The sequence below is a fragment of the Medicago sativa genome, chromosome 3 (genome assembly GCF_051527215.1).
Source record: "Medicago sativa cultivar Bolivia chromosome 3, Bolivia_mono, whole genome shotgun sequence".
In the NCBI taxonomy this organism is placed as follows: domain Eukaryota; kingdom Viridiplantae; phylum Streptophyta; class Magnoliopsida; order Fabales; family Fabaceae; genus Medicago; species Medicago sativa.
In genome coordinates this window covers 45,754,941-45,769,134 of record NC_140751.1, presented here as the reverse complement: position 1 = coordinate 45,769,134, position 14,194 = coordinate 45,754,941, and the positions used below count along the sequence as shown (strand labels likewise).

The 14,194-nt window shown below is 32.6% G+C and overlaps 1 protein-coding gene and 1 non-coding gene across 2 annotated transcripts; one reads left to right on the top strand and one right to left on the bottom strand.

Moving 5' to 3' along the window:
- Positions 1-9,108: 9,108 nt before the first annotated feature.
- Positions 9,109-11,280, bottom strand: LOC146937709 (aspartic proteinase nepenthesin-2-like). Its single transcript, XM_085751889.1, has one exon. It carries the CDS (start codon positions 10,832-10,834, stop codon positions 9,296-9,298), a length of 1,539 nt encoding a protein of 512 aa, XP_085608015.1. The 5' UTR covers positions 10,835-11,280; the 3' UTR covers positions 9,109-9,295.
- A 2,341-nt stretch (positions 11,281-13,621) lies between these two features.
- Positions 13,622-13,693, top strand: TRNAE-UUC (transfer RNA glutamic acid (anticodon UUC)). The gene has a single exon. It is a non-coding gene; the product is annotated as a tRNA-Glu (tRNA).
- The last annotated feature ends 501 nt before the right edge of the window (positions 13,694-14,194 follow it).

Below are 14,194 nucleotides of genomic sequence, written 5' to 3'. Positions count from 1 at the left end.
AACACTATATAGGCCATTTTATTAGACGAACGGTGCAAGATTTTATTAAATGTGTCACTTACATTTTAGATTGATTGCTATCTATTTAGTTTTAGTCTATAAAAAATTATATATGTATGCTTTGTTATATACTTATGCTTGTTCTCCATCACTAATCCTATCAATGTTATCAATACTCTTGAAACATTTTTCACATTTTATTTTCTTTTCACCGTGACATTTAAAATCACCAACAAACTTTTTTTTGACAAACAAAATGTACGGTTAGTTAGCTATATTTTTTCGTCACAAAACAAATATTTGTTAGTTAGTTTATTAATCATTTTAACTCAATCATTTGGTTAGCTCTATTTATTTGAAATGTGTGTTCAAAAACTAATCATTTGTTCATCATATTGTAAAATTTATTCTTTTCCGTTAGATCCAGTCTTGTTTGTCTATGGCAACTCTATTTGCATGCATGTAAAATGTTTCATTCACACAATATATTTGCGTGTAAAGTTACGGTTCAATAGTATATGAATTTAATGAAATACGATGCAAAAGTCATGTGGATAATATGGAAAGACGGTGCAAGAAAAGGAGAACCATTTTAGTGTTTTGTGGAGTCACAAATCTCAAAGCATCTTTAAGTGGAAAAAAAATGTGAAAATGAATTTTGAATGTTTTTTATGGAAAATTCTCATTGTTTCAATATGTGTTGCGTGCAAGTTAGAGTGCTTGCAGTACGGATTTGATAGATTTTAAAACAAAAATTCACCCGATTCAAAGTAGAGTTGCATGTACTTCACTTTAGTTTTATTCTTCAATTATGCAATTTAGATTAGTTGATTCACCGATGGATAATTACATATTTATCCTATGTCCAATATTATAATATAAAGTAACTACAAGTAAAGAATATTACAATTTAGATGCTAAAGACTATATTTATTTATACATAAAGAAGTGTTTCATATGTGTGGCCTTTGCATAATTAGAAAAAACCGTATAAATTCTCCATACTCATCAATCAGAATTAGAGATGGAAAAAAAATCTGCATCTGTGGATATTCGCGGATAAAATCCGCCACGGACACGTAGTGTGTAACATCCCGCCTGTCAGTATCAGAATATTACCAGACGATAATGCCAGAGGATTTAAGTTCATGGAAAATAAGAGTGATGGAAATATTTTATGGGATGTTAGCTTAATACGATTTCAGTATCAGTGTCGTATTAAACACGCTTGGAGCAAGGGCAATTTAGTAATTGCACGTTTGAGAGATATTTATTTGATTTTGGCTCAAAATATCTCACTTTCCACTCTTCTTTCTCTCTCTAGGTTTTGGCAAGAAATTCTTCTCCTCCTTCTCTCCTCTTTCACGCCTTCCTCTCTTCTCCTTGTCATCCAAGAATTTGATTTCATCTTTATACATACTTGAGCAAAGATTCTTCAAGATCATAGTGAAGAATGGAAGCTTGGTTTGGATTGTTACCACTACTCTTTCTTTTCACCAAGAGAACCTCAAGAGGTTAGGGTCTTGGTTATGTTGGAAGTAGAAGCATGATTTTGTGCATGATGTGGTTCTTCATGATCAAGAAACAAAGAGAAGCATGGAAGAAGTGGGATTGATGAGCTAAAGCCATGGATTTGTGTTGAACCAAGAGCAAGGGTTTTGGCATTCTTGAGCTTAGGACTTGGAGGCTTTGGGAATCAAGTGCAAACATTAGAGGTGAGTTCCATAGATAGATTACCCACCTTTGGGGTTGTTTAATCTTGTGAAGGATAATGATTTATGCTAGTTTAGTTTTAATGAAATTTTAGTACCCCAAGCCAATTCTAGTTGATTATATGTTAAAAATTGCCATGAGTTATGTTTAAATGATGCTATACATGTTGTTGTATGAGTTTGATGCATTACAGGGTCGAATTGGACGAGTTTTGGGTCGAAAATGGCGAAAACCCGTAGCCGAAAACACCGAAAACGCAACAATCGCAGCGCTGCGCCTGTACAAGGGCGCTAGGCGCCCACACACAGGGAGCCAGCGCTAGGCGCCCCACTCCTGGCGCCAGGCGCCCCAGACAGGACAACCTCCGCGTTGTTCTGCGTTCGGGTGCTTGGGGGCAGTCGTGTGGGGGTCCGTAGCGATCGTTTCGAAGTGTTCTTTCACTGTTTTCACTTATTTTTCTACTGGAACAAGTTTGGCTTTATCAAATCATAGAATTTATAAACGGCTTGAAACTTGGGTTTATGGCATTTTCGGTCTCTAGTAATTATTGAAACTTTGCACGCATCGTCAATTGATCCTTGCATCATTAATCATGGCAATCTTAGCATGTATTACAAGGATGGCTCAAGAGAGTTTTAGCCGAATTATTCGGGTAGCAAGGAACTAGGCATGGGATGAAAGTAGAGCCTTGACATAGCTTGTCAAGAACTAGAATAATTAGAAGAGAATAGAATGCTAGACATGAGTAGTATGTTTGAATAGACGCGAAGTGATATAGAATATTATCTTCGCATAAGAGCTAAGTGTCATACGGGTATGGCAAGACGTGAATTGATTAGATATCTCTTCACATAGAAGGTTAAGCAAGCACATAGTTTACCTCTAGTCGGATCGTATAGACATCCGGGGTAAAAGAGATAGCTAGTATAGATTTGATACTCATGCATATATTTAGATCAAGACTTTTAAGTTAAGGTGCCATGTCTCTTGTGTCCACATTAGGTTGGTTCAAGAGGTTTCCATTAGGTGAAACGGGGTTAGCCGTAAGGAACCCGCATGTCACTTAGTAAGCAAGAGGTAGTGTCGTGTCTCTTGTGTCCACATTAGGTTGGTTCAAGAGGTTTCCATTAGGTGAAACGGGGTTAGCCGTAAGGATCCCGCACGTCACTGCAGGAGTGCCGTTGGTTATACCTTAGATAGGTTTCCATCGGATAGATAGGGAATGCGCTCGGGGTTACTCCACTCGGGGCTTTCCGTAAAATGAACTCAGATAATGTTTGATTGTTAAACGCTAACTTTATGAATGAACTTGACTATGCATATTTATTAGATATATTTATGATAAGTCACAGAGCCTTGACGTAAATCGTCAAGAATAGTAGAGCATAGACGTAGAGCGTCAAAACTAGTATGATAGCAAGATATGATACGTGTTAGAAACATTGTATTATGCATTAGAGCAAATAGAGAAAGATATGCCGATGACGGTCCTAGGTCTCCCCTAACCGTCCGGTTTAGAATGGTGTCATGATTATAGTATGTTAGGCCTTGATACGTAGAGCGTATTCTTGGCATTGCGGTTTTAGTTTCCCCTCGACCGTCATGACACGTATAGGAAGTGAAGCCTATAACAAGTGAGATAAGACTATGACGGCCCTAGTATGCACGACCGTCTAAGTATGCAAGTCCCCACACACGTATAATCAACCGTCAGGTTGTATTTTTAGACACGTGGTGACCGTAGGTTTCCCTTGAGGTTGCCTATAGCCTAGGATTTAGGGGAACTCACTGAGACATTATGTCTCATTCCAATCCTTATTTGTTTCAGATAATCAGGACGTTTATGCATGTTCGGAGCCGAATGGATATTACTTCAAGGGTTCGTTCGTAAAGCTGCAGGACGTCATGGACATCAAGGATGTATTTTTATGTATGGATGAGTTGTGTTGTAATATTATTTATACGAACGTAACTTGATGTAAATATTATTCATTTGAAGATTTTAATTGTTGTATATTTTAATGTATCCAGTACTAATATTAACGCACGTGCCAGACTTTCTAGATACGTCTGGTATGGGTGTTACATAGTGGATACTTTAATGGATATTCATGGATAAAATAAATAAATATTTTAACTACCCGTTAAATAATGGATACGGATGCACATTTAATGGTATCCGCACCCGCAGATATTCATACCGCTGTTAAACCAAGTAAATTGCATAAATAACCTTAATACCATTCAACTTCCTAAGCAAAAAACTCTGGTACTAGTTATTTCACGACTGTTCAAATTTGTGTCACGCTCCTCTAAAAGGATGTAAAAGTGGTCGAGATTGTTGAAGCAAGAAGCTTTGTTTTTGTTGAATATGACGAGCTTTATTTATACTTTTGTTAAATCAAAGAACTTTATATTTATTAAATGTAAGAAACTTTAGTTATGTTTCTGTCGAGTCAATGATTTTTGTTGTTATTGTAATGTATGGATATTATGTTTTGCTAAAAAGAAAGAAAATGCATTTGATGAACTTTAGTTTTTAATTTTCAGCTAAAAAAAATTAACAACTCTTTTTTTCTTTTTATAAATGTTATCCATGAATATCTGTATAAACCCGCGGATACCTCAAAATATGTGGATTACCCGCTAAACAGATATTTGCGCGGATATGGATAGGCCACGAATTTCATATTTATCTAACAGAGCGGACCTAAATATCACACTATCTGCATCCATGAATATCCATTTACATCCATAATTAGTATACGTGAGTATCGCCTAAATCAACGAATTAAAATTGTAAAACATATGAACCTTAGGCTTTGTTTGCGAGTTGGGTTTTGGAGGGGAAGGGAGGGGAAGGAAAGGCTTATGGAGAGGTAAACCCTTGTTTGCGAGTTTTAAAAAACAAGGAAAAGGTTTTGGGGGGTTTAGAAGGGCTTCATTTGTTCAATTTTAAAGTTCTCCCAAATTGGGGGGTTTTGGGGGGTTAAGCATATAAATTGACAATTTTGCCCTCATAATAATTCAAATTGACAATTTTAAATATAACCTAATTATTACGATCTCTTTTCAAAACAACTTTTTCTAAACAGCTTATTTATCAAAAACAGCTTATTACAACCTCGTTTCAAAAATCAACTTATTTATGCAAATTAGCTTTTAACGACCTCTTTTTCAAAATCAGCTTATTCAAAACAACTTATTCATCAAAAACAGCTTATTACTATCTCTTTTTCAAAAAACAACTTATTGAAAACAGCTTATTCATCCAAAACAACTTATTAATCTCTTTTTCAAAAACAACTTATTCAAAACAACTTATTTATCCAAAACAGCTTATTACAACCTCTTTTCAAAAACAGCTTATTCAAAACAGCTTATTTATGCAAAATAGCTTATTACCACGTCTTTTTCATAAACAACTTATTCAAAACAGCTTATTTATCCAAAACAGCTTATTACAACCTCTTTTCAAAAAACAACTTATTCAAAACAGCTTATTTATGCAAAACAGCTTATTACCACGTCTTTTTCAAAAACAGCTTATTAAAAATAGCTTATTCATCCAAAACAGCTTATTACGACCTCTTTTTCAAAAAACAGCTTATTTATGCAAATCAGCTTTTAACGACCTCTTTTTCAAAATCAGCTTATTCAAAACAGCTTATTCATCCAAAACAGCTTATTATGACCTCTTTTTCAAAAACAGCTTATTCAAAACAGCTTATTCATCCAAAACAGCTTATTACGACCTCTTTTTCAAAAACAGCTTATTCAAAACAGCTTATTCATCCAAAACAGCTTATTACAATCTCTTTTTCAAAAACAACTTATCCAAAACAGCTTATTACAATCTCTTTTTCAAAAACAACTTATTCAAAACAGCTTATTTATACAAAACAGCTTAATACGATCTCTTTTTCAAAAAACAACATATTCAAAACAACTTATTTATACAAATTAGCTTAATACGATCTCTTTTCAAAAATCAGCTTATTCAACCAACTTATTCAAAACAGATCTTTGAAAAGAGATCATATTAAGCTAATTTGTATAAATAAGCTGTTTTAAATAAGTTGTTTTTAAAAAAGAGATCGTAATAAGCTATTTTGGATAAATAAGTTGTTTTGAATAATTTGTTTTTGAATAAGTTGTTTTTGAAAAAGAGATCGTATTAAGCTGATTTGTATAAATAAGCTGTTTTAAATAAGTTGTTTTTTAAAAAAGAGATCGTAATAAGCTATTTTGGATAAATAAGTTGTTTTGAATAATTTGTTTTTGAAAAAGAGGTCGTAATAAGTTGTTTTGCATAAATAAGTTGTTTTGAATAAGTTGTTTTCTGAAAAGAGATTGTAATAAGTTTTTTGGACAAATAAGTTGTTTTTTGAAAAAGATATCGTAATAAGTTGTTTTGTATAAATAAGTTGTTTTGAATAAGCTGTTTTTTAAAAAAGAGATCGTAATAAGCTTTTTTTTAATATAAATAAGCTGTTTTTTAAAAATAGATCGTAATAATTTACTTTTTATGAGATAAGTTGTTTTGAATAAATTTCAAGATAAATTACAAAGTATAACACAACGTATTGTTTTTAAGAGAAAAAAAAGGGTAAAATAGTAAAATTATAACATAAGCCCTCAATTTCCTTTCCTTGTTGGTTTTTTAACTCCCAAACAAGGGGAAAGTTTTCCCTCCTTTCTCCCTTCCCTCCCTTTCCTTCCCTTCCCCTCCTAAGCCTTTCCTTTCCTTCCCCTCAAAACTCGCAAACAAAGCCTTAGGGTCTTTCTTGGATGCTGGTGATGTGCATTGTGTGGATTCAAAAACTCACATGCATCCCACAATAAAAGAAGAGAAATACTAGTACATATTAATATATTATGGGTCTTGTTAACGAGTGCCCCCGGGGCACTCTTTAAGCATGCTAAATTAGGAAGTTATTCTTTAAAAATGTCAAACAGTTCAATTTCCAATGTATTAAATACACAAGTTTTCATAAAAAGTTACTATTCTAAGTTCTTAAAGAGTGTCCCGGAGGCACTCGTTAACATTTCCCATATATTATATACACTATACTAGTTTATTTCAACTATGACTCACACAACTCACCGTGAAACATGTCATAGAAGTCTGAAAATACTAAATTTTCTTATACATATCTGCGTGACGAACCATAATTCTTTTGTTTTGGCCAAGAAAACTATACATATGTTAGTGCCTAGTGGTCAAAGAATGTTATTCCCCTTACGAAACACAAGACCAATGAAATGTGCAACAAGTGCATAGGTGACAAATAAAGAATTACACTTGTCAAATTCATCTCAATTTTCAAATGAAAATGAATATTTTTATAAGATTTGAGGTGTACTAAAATAAACTTTTTAATACTCTTTTTCCAATACGTCCTCTATTATTAGTTGAATTATGTGAGTTTGGCCCCTATTAATTAGTAGCGGTCATATCCAAATTTGCAAATGAGGGCCAAGTGTGGATTGAAGCCATCCCCCACCTTTGTTACTTTGGCCTTCATTCCTATTGCTATATTGTTGTCTTTTGATTATTGAATATATCTATAGACAATTGATTATTGAATATATCTATAGACAATTATGAAGAAAAATACTTAGATTAGACGTCAATAGTGTAGCTAGATATTTGACTTATGATTATAATCTTGTTTAATCCAAGTAGCTTACCTTACTTAGTTAAATCAAAAGGTTTAATTATTATGTCATTGATGGTTAGTTCAATTGATAAGGAGTTGATTCACTCGTAAGATTATACGTCAATTCTCGTTCTTAATGTAAGGATCTCTTTAATAGATGATATGTAAGTACCTCTATACCCTCTATGAGCGTTAAGATTGTCTCGACCATAATGAGCTCCTAGTGTCCAACTTACCTAAACTTTTGTTTCGTAAAAAAAGTTTTAATTATTGTTGTGGACTCACTCAAGCAATGGCTGACATTGTTTTCCTAGTAGTAGTTTAATTAGAATCTCACATCAAACTCTATGCAGAGCTATTTACTCCCTTTGTCCCTTAATGTAACCCCCCTTTGCTTTTTTCACATTTCTTAAGAAAAGTTGTCAGTGTAATTAATGTGTCTATTTTGTGTATTAATATTACCAAATTGTCCTTTGTTTGTATGTGTAATAAATTTGACTATTCATATTTCAAGACAAATTAGTAGTATTAATTAGGGGTATGTTTAGGAAAAAAAGTAATAAATGCATCTAGTAATTTGAAAAGGAGTTTACATTTAGGGACAAAAATAAAATCAAATTGGTGTTTAGATATAGGGACGGATGGAGTATTAAGCAGTAGCAAGAATAATTCAAACAATGAGAAAGTCTCTCAAGAAAGAGAAGGGAAAAAACAAAGAAGGGTGAGAGAAAGATGTTATTTAGTATACGGTTTCATGAAAGGAATGTCTTTCTATTTTAGATTTCTGTCATGCGAAATGATATTTGTACAACCACTTTATTATAACATTTTAACAACTTTCTCTTTTATACTCACATTATATTCTTATTCTCTCTCTTCCTTCTTATCTCTCTATTGTTTTGGACCAATAAGAAAAGAGCAAATGAAAGTTGTCATCAAAGTTGTACCAAATGGTTGTACATCGGTACTGTCATATTAATTACCAATGACCATAGAGGAACATGGCAATAGAGTTGACTTAGTCTTTGTCTACAACCAGATATTATATTTTCTTATAAAACAATTATACCTCATACCTAACATTTGAACCATTGAAAATAACATCAATATTGATGTCAGATATTGTAAACAACAAAATTCCAATTGACTATTTATTCATGAAAAGTGAGGGTTTTTAAAAATATAAAGTGCACTAAAGAGAATGGTCCACAACATAGTAGAAAAATATCAATAATCAAAATAATAATATTTTTAAATATTTCTTATTTCAAATAAGAAGGTACAAAAATCTTTTTAAGCAACTAACATTTACTAACAGATATTCTTTCAAATATAGGAGTCAAAGATTGAAAACCTGTTACATTTTAATGGACCAATCATGTATCAATTATTTCTACATCACAATGAAAAGGCAGCTATGGTCCTTTACACTAGTAGGATTGTCAAAATAGCTGTTGTACTAGTGCTATAGCTTAGCAGAATTTAAACAAATTGCTATTGTTCCGCGATATATTATTTAGTACAAATTTGTCATCTCTTGCGGTACCTGACCCAGTAAACCACAAAAACAACCCGAAACGGGTGATACAACGATTCAGTACAAAAGTGGTATAAAAAGAAATAACCCTAAACAATCATTACCACGGACAATCCAGCAAACCACGTAGATTTGAAAGAGACAGAATTCAAAATTGAAGCTATTAATTGATCACAAAACTATGAAACATTTGAATTTGCATTGATCTAAACAAACTTTTTTTCTCTCTCATTTCTTTGTTTTGTATACAGCACTTTCTACTATCTAGTACACAAAAACACATTAAAAAGCAACAAAAAAAAAAAAAAAAGAAAAATCAGGCTCAGAATTTCCATTTCAATGTCAACCTTCTATACAAATTTCATTCATAACAAGATATTAATTAAACTTCATTACACTTCATTGGAGCATAACCAAGTCTAGATTTCTTCATATCATACAAAATCTGAAAATTCTGTTGCTGATAATTTCCAATTATTGAAAGTGCAGACTTAGGAGTCCCTAAAATAGCCAAACAAACAACATCATCAGATTCAATCTGAATAAAGTAATTCTCAACAGGAAAATCCCAAACAGCTCCATCTGAAAACAATATTCCAAATTCAGGCAATTCCATTTCTTCAACTCCACTCACATTATAACATGGCTTTAAAGGTGCAAAACTTTCAACTAATGAATAACCCTTAATTTTCTTCATGAATGCTTCTTGAATAATCTCATAAGCTGGTTTAGCAAAATAAGTTAAAGTTGTACCAGAATCCATTATTGTACCACCAGAACCATCTTCATTTAATTTCCAAGTTTCTTCTGGTATTTTTAGCACTTCACCACCAACTATAATAGATTTTATTTCAACATAGTAAAATGTGTTCTCTTTTCCACCAACAAAAGATGTGAAATTCAAATTAGGGTTACTAAGAAGCTTTTTGTTTTCACCAAATAACAATTTGCTACTAACACTTGAATTGCTATTTCTATCCACAAGGCAATAGGAAAATGAATGACCATAGAGATTTTGAAGCTGTGAAGCAAATGATAATGGTCCTCTTCCTAATCCTAACAAACCGGAAGCGCCGCGAAATAGTCCTCTATTCCAATGACCACAACCAAACATAACATTTTCGACGATTTTGAACACGGATTTCCCATTTGGTTTTGTAAGATTCACTCGAAATGTTTCAAGTGCGAAATCGCCAGTTGTGTTAGAACTATCACCGTACCAATAAAAATACGGACAAGTTTGATTCTCCTCGGCCTTACAAGGCTGAGGAGGATCAGGCGATGACACGAGTTGACATCGCGAATCGTGACAACTTATGTTCTTAAAAGAAGTGGAATCTTTAGGATCATAATATGGTCCATTTTGATCAAAACAAGCATAACAAGGAACACATTGAATCCAGTTAAGATCACTACCGGTGTCAAGTATCAAAGAAAAATGTTTTGGTGGCATACCGATGAACACATCGATGAAATACTCACCGGAACCAAAACTGACTCCTGATTCCAAGGTGGCCATAAGCTGAGTTGAATAGTTTCCGGTGAAATGCTCCGGTGGTGCTGCGAGAGCAACAGCCGGCGACTTATAGGACTTCTGTGATCCTTCCTTTGTTTTTTGTACCCTTGAAATGGAGTTTTGGTTCTTCTTTTCAATGACCCTTCTATGCAGAGTTTGAATTCTTGTCAAGTCTTTAACTGCAAAATCAGAAAATGACTTTTTAGACTCAAAATTATCATTATCATCATAAGGTTCTTCACTTGATTTGATTGTAACTTTTGAATGGCCAAATTTCTCAGAATTTGAGAAGCTGCAATCAGCATTCAAGTTTGGAATGGCTTCTAAAGTGAAGACATGTAACACAAGAAAAATTAGAATGAGAGAAAGTTTCAAAACCATAATGATAATGAAAAATAAAAACATGAGAAACAAACTTGCAAAATTTCAGACTAAAATTGAGAAAACTATAGAAGATTAAGAAGGAAAAACACTAAAAGAAGGACTAAACTTGAAGTAAGGTGAATGAAGAGACAAGGGATAAAGAAGGAAACAAAAAATGGTGAAAATGGTAGAATTTCAAGGCAAAAATGACAGAAGGAAAAAAGAGGTGACTCATATCAAGAACAAATGAGAAAATCAAAAAATGGTTTCATTGAGTATAATTTTTTAAGCTCATGAGTTTCAAGGTGTACAAAGAAATTCAATATTTAATGGGAATATATAATATTTTTTGTTCCTCCTAAAGGGTATTTTCCTCTTGGTTTCCTCTATCATTGGAATGTATGAATCAGACCCATGTTGCAAATTTGAAGACTTTGCCGTATGGAAAATGATGACATATCAAAATAATTTCCTCACTAAGGTTTCATAAATTTTCCACAATGCATGTATACCACTACTTAAATAATAATTTGTTGAGCCACATTGTCGACAATAATACCCTCATAGTTATAAGTGTGATGACTGAGTTAGCTTTTGCATTGAATTATGCCCCTCAAATTATTACGTGGGAGTTTGATTTTTTTTTATTTTTTCTATTTTAATTTTAAAGATAAGTCACGTTGACGATAGAAATTTGGTTTCATATCAATAAAGGATAACATCTAAGCTTAAATTTGTAAAAATATTGACGGAGACCATCAAATTACAAAGGGAGGTTGGATAGCTCTGATTTAAGTTAAGAGGTATGAAGTTGGAGGTCTGAGTCCAGACGAATGACGAAAACTAATCTAACAACTAATTATTAATATTTTTCATTAAAAAAAATATCAAATTAGCAAGGAGAAAAACATAAGAAGGAAAAAATACATTTAAACATTAATAATTTATTTATACAACTTTTATCTTAAGTCTTAAAATATACTATTAAAATTAACTGACGTAGTCATGGAGATAACATTTATGTCAATGACTAGCATAGTGTTACAAACATAGGCTGAAAGTAGCAAAAGTCAAAGTGATAAAATTAATTTCTAAAGCATATTTCATCTTTTTCCTTAAGTGGAAGTTTGGAAGTTTGGTCATTGGTCAGATTTTGTGAACCTGTCTCACTGCTGAAGAAGAAACAAAAAATCAAATATGCCTTTGTGACTATGATCTGTGACTTTAGATAATGATGATGAAGGAAAAATGTAGCTCAAAAACAGTACGAGAGTGCCCACATTTACACGTCTAAAAGTGTTAACTGTTAACACATTTTACACTTCACATTGAAATTGAGCTTCCAAGGAGGTTTTGTATTATTTTGAACCCGTGCTGGTCCTAAGATTTTTGGTGCTCAGGCGAAAAATTGTGTCCTTTTAATTATTCCAATATTTTTCTTGCATTTTTTGTTCTAAAAATATATTTTCGATAAAATTAATCAAAGTAAATTAAAAAGAAATATATCTATATAGTATTAATTACTAAATAAAAATAATAATTTCGGTATTCTAAAAAAATGGTGCTATGGACCACCTCTGTTTTAAAACATATTGCATTTTTGATCTCTCAAGGATCCATCATTTTCACTCTCATCCTCTTAGTTTATCCCCATTTATTTTTGGAGGCCCGTTTGATTTTGACAAAGTCGTAGCTACCGACTTGTTATTTTTGTCTCCGTGAACACATTGACCTAGATTTAACATAAAAAAATTATGTCACATGATGCACTTAAAGAATGTTTTAATCTCACTCATTCATTTTAATTTCAATTTGATGGTTGAAAAGAGCTCTCTCACATGAATTTTTTTCACTTAAAATATTATTCTTACTTTTTTCTTGAGAAAGCCAAAAAAAATAATATATTAGAACGAACTATCATCAAAACATAATGAGTGATTGAGTGTTGTGATCGGATAGTTACAGGGTTAATAAGTACAAGGGTCATGTTAACCAATGCTCCCGGGGTATTGGTTAAGGGAACTAAAAAAAGGAAGTTTTAATAATGAAAGTAACACTTTTCTTGCTTTTGAATAGTTGACAGCACAAGTTTCAATGTACATCTTACTACATTTGACTCCTTAATCAGTGTCACGGGGGCACTGGTTAACATTACCTTAAATACAAAAAGACACCAAAACAATTGTCAATAAACCAAAGAGGAAAAACTGGAAATCAAATATATAAATTAACTCCAGAGCATTTGAGTGGTTGAGTGCTCCATGACCATACCAATAGTTTAACAATGTCAAAAGATATACATGTTAAACGCTCATGTTGACCAAACACTACATAGTTACACCGCTTTTAAATTGGCCAAATGCATGTCATTCAGATCGCATAATTTTTATTATTTGGTTATGAACAAGTATCAAACACCACTGAACCTCATTCACACAATTGCAAAATCTCATGTTTAAGTTTGTACAAGCTAACAACATCAACATTTCTTAGTTGAACTAAACCTTTCAAACATAACTCTTAATTTTTTTTTTACTCAAATCGGATTATATATTATATGATATGATATGATACATAAATATGTTATATCAAGGCAGTAAAAAGTAGTGATGTGAATGTGAACCATTTTCACTTGTGCTGCCAAATAAAGATCAAATCTGATGATACTCACCATTCTCATTTCCAAGATGCAATATGTATGAGTACGCTTTTATTAGAGCAGATGACTGTAGTTGTAAAAAAAGTTAGCATGAATCATTATCAGTCAGTATTCTGCTAAATAAATGTCGTATTGTATAATAGATAAAAGTTGTCAAGAAAACGCAACAATCCGATGTCGTCCAGCGGTTAGGATATCTGGCTTTCACCCAGGAGACCCGGGTTCGATTCCCGGCATCGGAATTTTTTAGTTTTTGTGAATAAAGCGGTTAGGATATCTGGCTTTCACCCAGGAGACCCGGGTTCGATTCCCGGCATCGGAATTTTTTAGTTTTTGTGAATAAACTAGTAGATCTCACACCCATGTGCAACACAATATTTTTTTTTCACCCAGGAGACCCGGGTTCGATTCCCGGCATCGGAATTTTTTAGTTTTTGTGAATAAACTAGTAGATCTCACACCCATGTGCAACACAATATTTTTTATATTGTTTTAGAAAACTTTTAAATACAAAAACTTGTTTTAAAAACTTTAGATTTTTTGAGAGGAAGTATTGTTTTAAAAAGATGTAGTATTTACAATTTCTTAAATAAAAAATGTAGAATTTACAATTTGAAAACAATGATTATTTGTTTCACAATAATTTCCTTAATTTGCCTCACGTATTACAAAATCCAAGCAAACATTCAATTAATGTTTAACACAATGATGATTTAGCTCCTAAAAACTAATGTATTTTTGTG